This window comes from Ochotona curzoniae, unplaced genomic scaffold (assembly GCF_017591425.1).
Source record: "Ochotona curzoniae isolate NIBS_2020 unplaced genomic scaffold, NIBS_Ocur_1.0 scaffold_1852, whole genome shotgun sequence".
NCBI classification, from domain to species: domain Eukaryota; kingdom Metazoa; phylum Chordata; class Mammalia; order Lagomorpha; family Ochotonidae; genus Ochotona; species Ochotona curzoniae.
In genome coordinates, this window is record NW_024467087.1 from 2,426,703 (window position 1) to 2,441,134 (window position 14,432).

At 40.8% G+C, this 14,432-nt stretch overlaps 1 protein-coding gene across 4 annotated transcripts in view; it reads right to left on the reverse strand.

The window, feature by feature from the left end:
- Positions 1-298: 298 nt before the first annotated feature.
- Positions 299-14,432, reverse strand: part of AFF2 (AF4/FMR2 family member 2) — a 462,047-nt gene continuing 447,913 nt past the window's right edge. For all 4 annotated transcript variants that reach the window (XM_040999786.1, XM_040999784.1, XM_040999785.1 and 1 more), the window contains 2 exons: positions 7,319-7,509; positions 299-4,689 (listed from right to left, as the gene is read on the reverse strand). In XM_040999786.1, coding sequence (XP_040855720.1) covers positions 4,568-4,689; positions 7,319-7,509 — 313 coding nt within the window. In that variant the 3' untranslated portion in view covers positions 299-4,567. The remainder of the gene's footprint in view (positions 4,690-7,318; positions 7,510-14,432) is intronic.

The window sequence follows — 14,432 nt, forward strand, 5'->3', positions numbered from 1 at the left end:
TCCACCGGGCATCCATCGGGAAGTCTCCCAGCTGCTCTACACAGTTGCTCACCAGCAACTGCTGCTAGGCAGGTGGGCTTGGGCTTGCCACTGCAGTGTCCTGTTGGGACTTGGCAGCAACCTTCCTTTGCTGTCCCCTTCCCTCCTTGAAGTTGGATAGAAATCAAACAGCCAACAAAATGGAGGTCACTGGCAAGAGTTTGAAATTTTGAATGATTTTTATTAAACACCATTAGTCTACACTGCACAGTTAATGAAACAGCAAAGCTCCAATCTCTTAGAATAATGATGGTTGATCATGGATCTGAAGAGCAGTTCAGAGTCCCTTAACCCAATGTCAGCACTATGAATGATTCTGTAACATCTCATGTCAGAAGCAGAAAGGGCAAGAACTGCAGTCTGGCCTCGAGGGGTTTCCCCACCCTCACTCCCACACCCACCCTCTCTCCTGCCCTCCCCACTATGCAATCTTTTTTTTTTTTCCTTTAGCACATACATTGCAGAGAAAAATGTAATGCTCTTCTTAAGAGGGCTTCTAGGTTTGTGAGGAGGAGAATGGAAAGAGAATGAATACTTTTTCTTTCACCAAAAATATCAGAGGGTAGGATAAATGTCTGAAATCAGCCTATGTGATTTGTCTCCCATCAGGGTAAATGCTGATTATCAATACACGGATGCCATTTCTGTTGTTGGAGTTTGCTAACATCAAAGAGAAAATGAATCAGAGTTTAACTGTAAGAATAAGGCTGTGCGAGCAGAAATGAGAAACAACAACAACGATAACAACGATAACAACAACGACAAAGAATTTAGTCTGCCAGTTGCACAACAGAACACTATCAACTGGCTCAGCATTTTTTCCCCGCAGAATTGAATTTGGGGGTGACGAATCAACCCATTTGTTTGATGCTGTGTAGCTGTGTCATCTTGCCACACATTTTTTCTCAATGGGGACAGCGAAGTTTCTGTAAGCAAACAATTCACTGATTTACTGAGTATTCCTACCCAGTTACCCAGTTTGGTTTTGGCTTTCATACCTGCCAGTGCCTGCAGGTGAATTTCATCATGTCTATCAAGAAGTTTATGAGGGTATTAACCTCACACTGCAGTTGATTCCACCTTTAAAATGTTTTGCAACTCAAAAGTCCAGCTTCAATGTCTGGGATGCAAAGCTGAATGCCCCAAAGCTTCAGATTAGACAGGTTCAGAAAAGACAGGGTAGAAAAATATCTTTCTGTTGCGGATCAAACACAGTGTCTTTCTTGGCTGACACATCCAAATGAATAAATACCAATCCATTCGGAAACTCAACAAAACACATTTTAGCCAATGGTATCCAATTTGGCAACTTGGTCATTGACTAAAGATCTGGATCATTTTATTTCAATATATAAGAAAAGAGCATCCCAGTCTCAAGTTTTTTCAAAGTAGCAACAGCTAATCTTCTTTTGCAATTATGTCATCCAAATATAAAACTATTAGTATTTTCCCAATGAGATAATGAAGTAATTAACAGTCTACAGGCTGGCTAACAACATGCTTACAGCTAAATTCTACCCCAAGGACCACACTAGTAAACTCTTTTCAAATTAATCCTACCTACCAAACTCAGACAGTAATATGACGAAACCACTAAGAAGTCCAAAGCTAATTAAACATACGAAGCCAAGCCAAAGTTCTAACATAAGCTTGTCAAACTCTGTGGTTGGAGCTTGAGTGACAAATGAAGGCATAGTGGTGGCCTTATTTGGATCACCCTGCAGAGCTGAGGGTGGTCCAAGTGTCTGCTCAGATGGAGCTTCTCCTTACACTGCCTGTTACTCTACTCCCATGGGATTATTTAGATGTGTCTCACCAACTCTTTGTCAATATCTAGAGGCAGACTTGCTCGCTGCCATCCAGATATCTTGTAACCATCCCACAAATGGGTATGTTGAAGAGATTCACTTGACAAAATATCTCAATCCCTTGATGCTTCAAATAGCTGCACATAAACAACACACTCCCCATCACAGTGTGATAAGGCTGTGCTTAGAAAGCAGCAACTGTCCTTAATTATGGCACCAAAAGACATTATATCTCTTAGTGATAGGAAGCTAGTGCGGCCTGCATGTTTAATTGGTTTCTGAGCTGTTTTAAAAAGTGTATCTACTAAATATTCAGGAGGTTCACCACAAGTCAATTGTCAGACTGATAACCGTGCTGCTGCTTTGGCACACATTTTACACACTGCTACCACAGGTGACAGAGAGTCTTCTTTGCCCCTTGTATGTTTGTAGATAATCTCATTTTACAATAAGCAGGTCATTGAAAGTAGAACTGTAAGGTTTTCATACCTGAAGCAATACGTTTGTGTACCTGGGGAATTGCCCCTAACATTCTAAAATCTAGTTTCTGGAGATTGAATTCCAAGAAGAACCTACTCCTAAATTCATGATGGTCTAGGATCATAGTGCACACTGTACTTAAAAATCAAGCCAGCAGGCTTCATTACATAGTAGTAGCCAGGAACACTACCTGGTAAGCCATGGAAAACAGGACTTGAGTCATTGCGAGTCATCAGGTCAATTTTTAATTTTTATATGTGATATCAATCTTGAGTGTTCAGTGTTTTTTATGTTATCATTTTCCTCATTGATGAGGGTCAGAAATATTATTACAGGTTTCATTTCTGTGTGTGCCTGCACATATATATGTGAGTGTTGTAGCTGAAGTCTTAAATGTAAAGCTCAACCACAGTGGGAGCATAAAAACTGCTGTGTCCAGCTGCTTGGATGTTCCCATCAGTCTTACTAAAAACACGGCTTTTTCGCCATTGGAGTATAACTTCCACTTTATTACACAACAAAAAGCTTTAAACTCAAAGGTCACCAGAATGGAATTTAAGTCTGGCTTTTTTTTCAACTTGAGATATACCTAACTTTAACAATGAGAGTGCGGAATGATCACCTACTGTTTCTGTCACAGACCTGCGTGGCCTTTAAAAATATACGCAAGCTTGCATCTTTGATGTGTGTATCTATTATTTATCTGGTCCTAACTTAGTGAACAAAGTTCAATTGCTCAGCAGATTAAAGGTTTCATGAAATTATATACCAGCAGGTAATTACAAGTAATTAATGAGTGAGTAGTGTATACTTCAATGGAGATTCATCTGGTGAGCTGCAACACCAAAGATATTTACATTGTGATGCGTAGGGGTAAAAAAATGAATGCAGGGCGTCACAAAGAAGAGGGGGTGTCGCCAAATTAGATGAACTCTTTCCATTCCTTAGGGATCATTCAGAGAGTCCCAACGTGATGTATTACCCAAGACCCATCTTTCTCTATAAAAAGCTAGCTACTAGAGGGTTTGCAGTTTTCTTTGGAATTTTTGTGTAAATCATTCATGTTGATACCACCTGGAATAAAATCAGTGATTGTATGTTTGTCAAAAGCTAATGTGACAAAAAAATAAAATGAGAAGAAAGAAAAATAAAAGAAAAAAAGAAAACAGACTTAAGGAAATCCTGAGGAATGGAAAATGCAGCTAATGATTGTAGAAGTCCAGATTTCAAAGCCATTAGGAAGCAAACTGTGTATTATTAATTCTAGGAAGCATAACTTGACTTTTGTTTCAAAAGATTTGAGAAAAATATATGTTAACAAACCTTCTAGCTGTGGGCCTGTCTGCCAAAAGAGGAAGAGGTGTGAATTTCTTGTCAAACATTTTTGCGAACTATCTTATCTCCTGATTCTAACAGTGGAGTGTAGCGTTTTGGATAGCAAACTTCTCTTCAAGAAGATAACTTTGTACAAAGAGAACCCAAGTGATTATTTATGCTTCATTCAGATCATGGAGTTAAAAAAATATTTATGCCAGCTGACATGTTAAAGCTGTCAAAAGGAACGCTGCCCTTTCGTTTCATCACTATTTAAAAAAAAATCGGGGTTCTGGAAAGGATGTTAACAAAAATGTCCTCTGCTCAGACATGGCATGACACTACTTTACAAGTGGCATTGCTACACTCATTTATTTTGTCAAGACTCTTGATTTTGTGGTATTGGTACATCTAACTGCTTAGTTTGACAATGAAGATTCTGATATGAAGATTTAGTCTGTGGAATCACCAGAGTTTATCAGTGGATTCTGAAATATGCTCTTTTCTGGACCTAAGCGCATAGTTTGCTGAAAATCTTTTCAGGTCCCCGTGTGTAAGCTCTCATGCATGTGTAAAACTGCTTATTTGATTTCTCAGGAATCTTTCATCAACACAAATACTTTCCATTATTTGTTTCGGGTAGTGTGGACTTACAACAATGTGGGCATTCTACAAAGTACAAAATAAATGGTGGCATATGAGAAATGCATATGAAATGCTGAAAAATGACCAATAAAACATATACTGCTCTTAAGTTGTAGTGTCCACTTACAATGATTTCAGTTTTTCACAGATATCCAAAGAAGCATAAGAACAAAGAGAATCAAAGATAACTTTCCCAAATGAGTGGACTTCCACCAGTGACCATCAGTGTGCTGGCAGAGGTAGAGTAATGGGTGGTGATGTCAGAGATGGGAGGGCATCAACTACAACAAATGGGCATCGATGCGCAGCCAACATAGTCCTTGGCGAACGTAGCGGACAAGATTGGTCATGCTGCTGTGCTGGGTCAGAGGCCCCATCAACGTGTCCAGGTCACCAAAGAATTCTGGAAATCAGAGCAGTTCTTGGTCAGGACGTTAGATGATATCATGGGAAACATGCACCAGATTGAAAAATGGCCTTCACATACACAGCGATTATTCATTTGTCCATTCACTCATTCAGACATTCAATAATGCTTGACAAAGTTCCCACTAGGGGATCAGAGTGTCATAAAGTACAGCTATTTTAATCTTTAATGAACTCCAAAATCTCTGTAGTACAAATAATTCTTGTGTTATTGTGATCAATAAAATAATAAAAATTAATTTATATCTGTATCTTAGTTCGTAGCAAGCTTTTAAAAACCAGTACATATTTCTCAGACAAGACTTTAAAAGTAATTACAACTCCATGAAAATTTGCTGTACATACACACACACACCAATATATTTCAAAAAGTGCAGTTGGGCCTGGTGGGTTCCTCTCTAGGCATCAACTTCATTTGATTTCTGCTGATAAAGGGATGAATTATTTTTCACATATAAAATATTTTCATATGTAATACAATATGAAGGAAAATATTAAAGAAGAAAGTGAGTGTGCAATGAATTGTCCACTCTGAAAACCTTTCTATGGTATTCTTAGCTAGACACTCAGGTCATTATTATAATAACTACTTCAAGTGAGCAGTGCAAACAGCTTGGCTGGTGGGCAACAGGAATTCTAAAGGGCAGAGGACAACATAAGTTCTATTGATTCATTTCAGCACCGAGACCACCTTCAATAAGTCAGCTGCTGCTCCACGGGTGTGCCGCTCAGGAAGGAGTGAAGGGTTTCTATTAGGACAGCCGACCTTACAGAGGTCTGCATTGCATCATTGACTGGGAAGAGGTGTGCATGGCTGTCTTCATAGGGATGCAGAATTCCAATCAAATGGAAGATCCTCATTTCCTCTATTTCCATACAGACAAGCCAGATGTGAGAAGAATCCCCAAATCCAAGTGAACAAAAAATGACAAGTATGTGAGACTCAAGCTCTGAGCAGAGGATTCAAAACTAGCTCTTCTCCGCAGTGCACAGACGGGCCCAACTGGCAGCATTAGCAGGGCACGTTTTCTCTCTGCTGGTAGGGAGACAGAGCTGTGCTGACTCAATATTAGGCAGAGGATTTGGCAACTGTTTGACAAACTGAGCTAATGACAATATTAGCATCATTTCACTCGAACAGCACACTCACCATGTTGCCCCTGGAAATTTCTGCAGTCAATTTAAAGGAGTTACTCTAAAAGATTTGAAAGTGAATGTATTTCTAGAGGAAATCCATAAATATTGAACAGTCCTTCAGATACCAAAACAAAATAAGATAGAAAGGGTGGAGGCAGGCAAGCTAGGCAATTTTAAGATATGTCTTTGCTTGCATTTCTAAACCCTTTGGATCAGTCTGGTTTTCTGAGCCAGTCAACTCTTTATTTCCAGAAACCTTGAACAGTAGAGAAGCTATGAATAGCCCTTTGCTCAGATAACTGAGCTTAGGATCTCACTGAAGGTGTTTGAGGGTCAATCATTAATTTTACTTTTTATATGGACAGTACAGCCTACTATATGGAAGCAGTTCACAGATTTAGGTAACTTGCTGATGTTGCTCATTTACTTCATGAAGTAGGCAGGAATTAAGCTTCAATTAGCAAGCTGAACAAATTGTATCATTCCTACTCCAGTGCTCCAGTGGGGTTTTTCCCCAAAATGCTCAGCAATATGATAGCAATGATTAGCAAGAGGAAGCTGTGCAGATTGTGCCTCTTTCCATGATTAGACATTAGATAGAACCACTCCAGAGATGACAATGGCAGTTTTTAAGAGAATATAAGCAGACTGAAACTATGGTAAATAATGCTGATGCCCCCCAAATGGCAGAAATCTCCAGAATCTGGTAGATACTTCTTCGCAGTCTGGTTTTGAAAGGCCCATATTTGCCACAACCATGACTGCAGTGGGGTAACCTGTGACTACTGGGCCTGATTCAGTCAAGTCAAGTGAATGGCCAGAGGAAAAACATGCTTCATTTTTACCTCCCATTTTCATTAGGATAGTGACACTAGGTTTGCTCCTAAATGACAGGGTCACAGATGGCAGAGTGAGCCATCAAAGATGGCTGACTCCTTCTCTGGTTAAGCAGAGTTCTCTTTGCATTTGTTTTATAGCAAACCTCATCATGAACAGGAAGGGTTCTGCTTCTTCATCCCAGCTGTTAGTGTGTGAAAAATATCAGCTCAGGTTTGGCCTTTGTTTCCAAATGCAAGCCACAGGATCATGTACTCAACAGGAGCTAGTAACTGTGATGAAGGTAGCAAGCAGCTTTTGCTTCAGCCAGCAGGATGTTATTTGATTTGCAAATCATTCTTATTGCCTTTGTATTTGTTTTCCTGTATTGATCCTTGTTACTGAGTAAAAATCCGAAATGCTTATTTGCCAACACCGCAGTTCAGACTATTTTAAAAGAGAACAAAATCCCAGGCCTTTTCATTCTCTTAGAAAAATGGGTCACTGTGTCAGTTATGGGCAAACTCCCCTTCCCTCATCCGAGGCCTGGAAACCAAAAGGCAGGAACATGTAAAGCCACCAAACTCAAGTCCTTCCAAGCACAACTGGTTCCATCAGTCTGCATGAGAAATGGGTGTAGCAGATGGGCATACCTTTGTTCTCTCTTGTCAGTTTGTCAGCCATGTCCCAGTGTTCGTAGCCCCGTAAAACATTGCTAGTGATGTTGACGTGGCTGGCAGCCATGTGGTGAATGCGTTGGGGGATGGTGACAGGGCCGTTGTTACAGCTCCCCATGGTGTTGATGGGAGAGACATTGTTGAGAGACACTGGGGAAGGAGTGTTCCTGAGGAATGGAAAGACAAGCCTTGTTAGGCTAATGGAAAGGATGATGGGCAGGTTCTGGCTGAGCCTGATCACGCTGGAGTCTCCTCAGAGTGCCATTTGCCAGAGTGAAAGTTAGCATGTTGTACACAGATGAAACCTTCAGTGCAGCATAGCTTAGACAACATCCCACAGCTGTTTGAGCACAATACACAGTGTCTTCTAAAAGTTTTTGGAGATGTATTTTACAGAAAACAAACAAAAAACCTGTACATGCACTTCAATTTTTATATCAAAATAAACTTATCATTTGATTCCATTTCTGGGATTTTTGGGGGTACTCTGACAGCTTTGACTGGAGGTTCTGGTGCCAGTAGAGAGAGCATATTACATTCAAACAGGGCTACAGGGCCAGGCTGTAGATGAAGCCCCTTCTTTTCTGGCAGGAGCCACCCACGTCCTCACCACCTTTAATAACCACTGAGGCCTCTGTGCACACTGCTACTTTTGTTTGAAAATACCAGTGAGAGTCAGGTGAAGTTTTCTCTGCCATGATTCAACCCACAGATGTACATCTTACTTTGAATACATATGACGAGTATTGCCATGCTTCTGAGGAAGAAACAACTCAGAGAGCTATGATGATTTCTCTACCTGCTGCCAGAACAGCTACTGACAGTTAGAAAACACTTGATGTATAATACTGGTCTATCATCAAAGTGTTTTGTGGAAACCACAATGACAGTTTGTTCCAAATACAGTTACCACAATAAACCAAGCACAATTCATAAAAGACTCCCAGGGAGCAATATTAGGGAAGCCGGAGAAGTAGAATTGCGCATATCTCCTTAGGATTCTTTGAAGTGTGCTACACAGAAGGGCGGTTAATTGCTGACTTCTCACCTGCATGCTGTTTGTAGAGGAACTTTCAGTTTCTGCACTGGGCTATCCCAATGTTTGGACACAGATTTTAACTGCATTATTCAACAAGAAATCACCTGCTGGCTGCATGCAGTGTGGGATAATTTTTCCTTCATGGTTCAGGCCTGTTGCATGCTTACCAGGAAGAGTTATGTAAAGATGGGCAGCTTCCTGTATAATATCTCTGTGTCGTTTAGGCTCCCTTTGCCCATATTTTGAGCAAATGCTGAAGCAAGTGTATTATTTTATCAGAACAAAGCATTTTGAGGTAGTATAAGAAATGTGAAGATGATGTGCTTGAATTTTCATGAGTCTGTAATGCTGAATGATCTCATCTCCCCTGATTCCCCTGAAAACTACACAGTATATCAGCAAAGAAACCCTGTCTCATTTCCCACCTTCATCACCTTCAACCCCTTATTAGCTGGCGTTGTTGGCAAATCTAGACTTTTGAGATGGCTGTACTGTTCTTTAGTGTCAACACTTGTTCACAGAACAGATGTGCTGACCAGCTGGAACACACACACACATGATTTGGAGCATGCAAATATAAGGCTCCAAAATGCTGAAGTGATGGTGACTAGATCTGGAAGCAGTGCTCTTGTTATCATACATGCAATACCTACAGCAATAAGAAATACATGCAGCACTTCCACAAAGTAAGCATATCTGGATCCTTGCACTTAGCCTGTAGTTGTCTGGTATAACAGAATGTAATGAATTTCTTGCAATATTGAAAATATGTATTTTAAAGTTTTATTTATTGAATCAAGATGGCTGAATAGGGTAAGGAGAAGTTTACACAGTCAGAGAATCATTAGCCAGGGTGAAGCAAAGAGGGCACATTCCAGGAAACAGGAGTTGACAGTCCAATGGCAAAGGGGCAGCTGGAGACTGACAGACACAGGAAAGCAAAGGAGACAACGGTGTGGTGTAGCAGTGGCCAGACACCTCGGTGTCAGTCAGTGAGCAACTATCTGAGCTCCGCCTGCAACCAGAGCTCCACCAGCAGCCAGGTGAGGAGAGTGCACCAGGAGCTCAGCAGATATTTGCACGTGCTGCTGATTGGTTTGATTCAACCATGAGCCAAGGGAGAGCAGCAAATCCCAAAATGGTGGTGCAGGAACAGGGTGAATCTCAAGCCCTATCTCCCACTAGAGCAGCAATCAGGCACCAGACTAGACAGCCAGCAGATCCAGAACTCCACCAGTGGCACATCAGGTGTCGTTTTGTACAGTGTGGGAAATGCTGTGAGACTGGAGAGACAAGAGTGAGCTGCCTGTGAATTCACTTCTCTCTAAGTGCATTGCACTGGTCCCACAGGGAAAATAATACCTTCAGCATCAGACAGGTCAAAATAGGATTACAGGGCCCTCAGACCTAACGGGCAGCAGGTTTTGGCAAGATGAGCACCATAAACAACCTAATTTTTTAGGACACCTGGTGTCTCCTTCATCGTGGGATCTACTCGAACCTGAAGTGGAAGAAAGGTTGTATAGACAACAATGTAGTCTCAGCACGGTATCACAGGAAGTAGAGTGGTTAGCCAGGAGCATGGGCTATGGAAACTGTGGTGGAAGCCTAATACAAGAGTCTAGACCTGAAACTCACTGGATGGAGTGGTACAAGTGACTGCAAACAAAGAACCAGGTACCAAATGCAATAAGAAAGATCAAACTGTAGACCTGTGGGTGACACAGCTTAGAAACCTGCTCCAAGGAGAAGAATCTGATAACCAGAGGTACAATGATCAAGAGCAAAGTAAGAGACAGAGGCACAATGAATGTTACTGAAGACTCCCCTGTAAAGGAGAAAAAAGCCTTTGGAACCTCAGACTTAACTGAGGAAGACATCAAGAAAATGGGAGATACAGAATTCAAAATACTTGTTGTAAAACTTATCAACAATGAGAAGCACGTAACAAAGGAGTTCAAGGAATTTAAGGAACATGTCACACAGCAAACAGCAACACTGAAACAAATTAGGCAGAATTATTAGAAATGAAGCAAAAATGGAGCAGATTAAAAATCCAGCGGAAAGTATCTATACTAGCATGAAGGAGGCAGAAGAAAGAATCTCAGAATTAGAAGATATTTCTTGCTACAATGAGAAAAAAATTAAAAAGTTGGAATAGGAACTGAGTCAAACTAAGATAAGTATTCAATAATTAAGGGACACTATTAAAAGGCCAAATAAAAGAGTTATGGGAGTTTTGGAAGACACAGAAAGAGAAGCTGGGTTTAAAAATTATTTAAAGTTTAAAATTATTAAAATTATTTAAAAATTATTATTTTAGTGAAACAATAAAGGAAAATTTCCCTAAACTGAAGAAAGAATGGGGAAACTAAATCCAGGAGGGGCACAGAACTCCCAACAGGCTTGACCAAAAGCAGTCTTCATCACAACCCATGATAATCAAGCTCTCTTCACTCAAACATAAGGCAAAGATGCTTAAATGTGCATGTGAAAAAAAAAACATCAATTGACATATGGAGACACCCCAATCAGACTCACAAGAGATCTCTCACAGGAAACTCTACAGGTAAAAAGAGAATGGAGTGACATATTCCAGATTCTCAAAGAAAAAATTGTCGGCCCAGGATAACATATCCAGCAAAGCTTTCCTTTGTCTTTGAAAATGAAATAAAATTCTTCCACAGTGAAGAAAAGCTCAAATAATTTGCCTCTTGCAGACCTGCTCTACAAATGATATCTAAAAATGTCCCCTGACAGAGAAGAGGATTAGCACCCGCCTAAACCAAAGGCAAAAGGAAGAAAAAATAAATTAATAACACCATGAAGTTAAGTAACATGCTACTGAATGACTAATGAGTCTCTGAAGAAATGAAAAAGAAAAATCAAGAACCCTTTTGAAGAATATGATGCTACTGTGTGATCTATGAGTGACTGAATAACCAGATGAAACTCTCTTTAGATCAAACTAACAAAAAACAAAAACATTAAAATTTGTGATATAGTTTCTGCTGATCTTTGTTGAAGTGTCTCCTCCAGTCAATAAACAGATGAGTTTTGTTTTTTAATCCAGTCTACTAATCTATGATGTTTGATTGAGCTTAAGCCATTTACATTCAGGGTTTACTTGTATGGGTGGTACTTTGGTCCTAGCATTTTAGGAATGGGTTGTTCATTGTTGTCATTTTACTGGGATGTTCTTCACATTTGCCTTTGGTTTTGGTTTCCTGTGAGAAGTCTCCTGTGAGTTTAATTGGCATTCCTTTATATGTCAATTGATTTTTTCATGTGCACATTTAAGGATCTTTTTCCTTATATTTGATTGAAGAGAGCTTGATAATCATGTGTCTTGGTGAAGATTGCTTTTGATCAAGCCTGTTGGGAGTTCTGTGACCCTCCTGGATGTTTTTTTTCTCTTTCTGCACCTTCTGGGGGTCCCATAACTCTTATAATAGGCCTCTTAATGGTGTCTTTCAGTTCCTGAATACATTTTTTAGTTGATCAAGCTCTTCTTCCAGCTTTTTGTTTGCTTCCCCCTGATGACAGGCAATATCTTCCAATTCTGAGATTCTTTCTTTTGCTTGTTTCATTCTATTTTGGAAACTCTGTACTGTACTTTTAATTTGCTCCACTGTGTTTTTCATTTCTAATATATCAGCCTTGATTTGCTTTATTGCTGCTATTTCTTGCATAACATACTCCTTAAATTCTTTGAACTCTTTTTTGTGCTTCTCATTGTGCATCAGATGCTTGTAATAAGTTTTCTGAATTGTGTGTCTCATTTTCTCGATGTCTTTCTCAGTTAATTCTGAGGTGGGTATAGGATTTTGCTTCTTTGCAGGTGAGTCTTCAGTAATATTCATTTTGCCTTTATGTCTTCTTTTGCTGTTGGTCATTGCACTTCTAGTAAGCAGATTCTTCTACTTGGAGTGGATTCTAAGCTGTGTCACCCACAGTTCTACAGTTTGATTTTACTTATTGCACTTGGTACACAGCTCTTTGTAGCCGATTGTGTCACTCCCTCCAGCAAGTTTCAGGTCTGGGTTCTTATGTTAGATTTCCACCATGGTATCCATATCCCTAGCTCCTGGCTCACCACTCTCCACCTCCTGTGAGACCATGCTGAGGTTGCACTGTTCTCTCTGCAACCTTTCTCCCACTTCCAGTTGGAGCAGGTCCCAGGATTAGAGAGACACCAGGTGTCCTATATAGCTAGGTTGTTTGTGGTGCTGATCTTGGAAGAACCCGTTTGCCGTTAGGTCTGGGTGCCACATGGACCTCTTTTGACCCATATGATGGCATAGTCGGTACTGTTTTCCTGTGGGACCAGTATAATCCATTGAACTCAGTGAGTTCTTGTGAGCTCAGCACATACGCAGTGCACTGTGATCCCCTGCACTCGTAAAACTTTTGCCACAGTGTACATAATGGCACCTGATATGCTACTACTAGAGTTCTTGATCTGCGGGCTGTCAGGTCTGAAGGCGACCCAGACCTGTCGGCGACCCAGACCTGTCTTGGGTGGAACCTGAACAATGCCACGTTGATGCAGTTCACTGAGTCAGAAATGAGTTCACTCCCAGCTCAGTGTTTGCTCAGTCCTTTCCCTTGCCATTGCCTCCTTACCCAAATGGCGCCCAGTTTGGTACTAGGGGTCTCAATGGGCTGTGAAATCCACCCTGCTCTTGTATTGCCCATCTGGGATCTGCCCTCCTGTGTCTGTTCCTGGCCAAATCAAACAGACCAGCAGGATGGACAGTTCTTTGTCTGGGTTCACCTCCCAAGTTACTAGTGAAAGTCCCTTCCCACCTGGTTCCTGGTGGAGCTCTGGCTGCTAGTGGAATTCAGATTGCCATTAGCTGAGTGCTGCTGGAGTATCAGTCACCACAATACCACACTGTTGTGTCTGCTGCTTTCCTGTGTCTGTCAGTCTCCAGGTACCCCTCTGCTGTTGTTCTGTCCTCTCTTATTTCCTGGAATGCGTCCTCTCTGCTTCATCCTAATTAAATGTTTCTCTGTCGGTTTAAACATGTCCTTACCCTATTCCACCATCTTGATTCTCCATGACTGGAGCTTTTAATGAGCATGTCTGCACAGAAGATCCATGAGGGGTCTTCAAAAAGTTCATGGAAAATGTATAATGTGAAAAAAAAACCTGCATAGTTTTCAACAACTTCTGTAGTGTAATAAACTCTTCTCTTTATTTCATTTTTCCATGAACTCTTTGAAGTTCCTTTGTACTAATAAAATGTAAAAATTAAAAATTGTGACTCCGGTGACAAGGGGACTGGTACAAACTTTAGTTCAGACTCCTCTCCAACTTCAACTCAGCTCACGCCATGCTTTGTATTCTTTGGGTGTTTCTTCACATAGCTCTCACTCAGGCCAGTGAGCATGGTCATACTTTCCACGGCTTCTGCCACTATCACCCTGGCCTTAGCCCCATTCTTTCTCATGTCTCAGCTGTTTTCACCTTATTTCTGTTCTTTGGAGCCATCCAGCATGCCCCCTGCCCCATGCGGGAGTTGCCCCGGGTGCTTGCATAGAATGCTTGCCCAGCTTTTCTCTCCAACATCCCAAGACTGTAGTACAGCTCCCCTGCATATCCAGCAGCCCTTCCTGGCTTTCTGCGTGACATTTACCACCATCTAGCATATTGCAATGTCTTTGCCTTTCTCTTCCTACAGAATCTATTCTCACTGGGGCACAGATTTCTGTCTGTTTTGCCCTTAACTATTGCAGCTAGAACATTATCTGGCATATGACAGCTACTCAATGAATATCAATGAATAAACAAAAGAATTTCATCTATTCCTTATGTCATATCTATCACATAAGCTACGAAGAATTGAAGGAGAAGAATGCATGAAGCAAAACAAAACAAAACAAAAAAACAAACAACAACAAAAAGCAAAATTGGGGAATGTTTTTAAAGGGCTTGATAGGATTACTCACACATAATGAGAATTAATAAATATTTGATGGACAAAAGGATGAACAGGCCCTTACTGAAAAGGGAAAAGCAGTCTACTAGAGCAGGCAAACCCGACA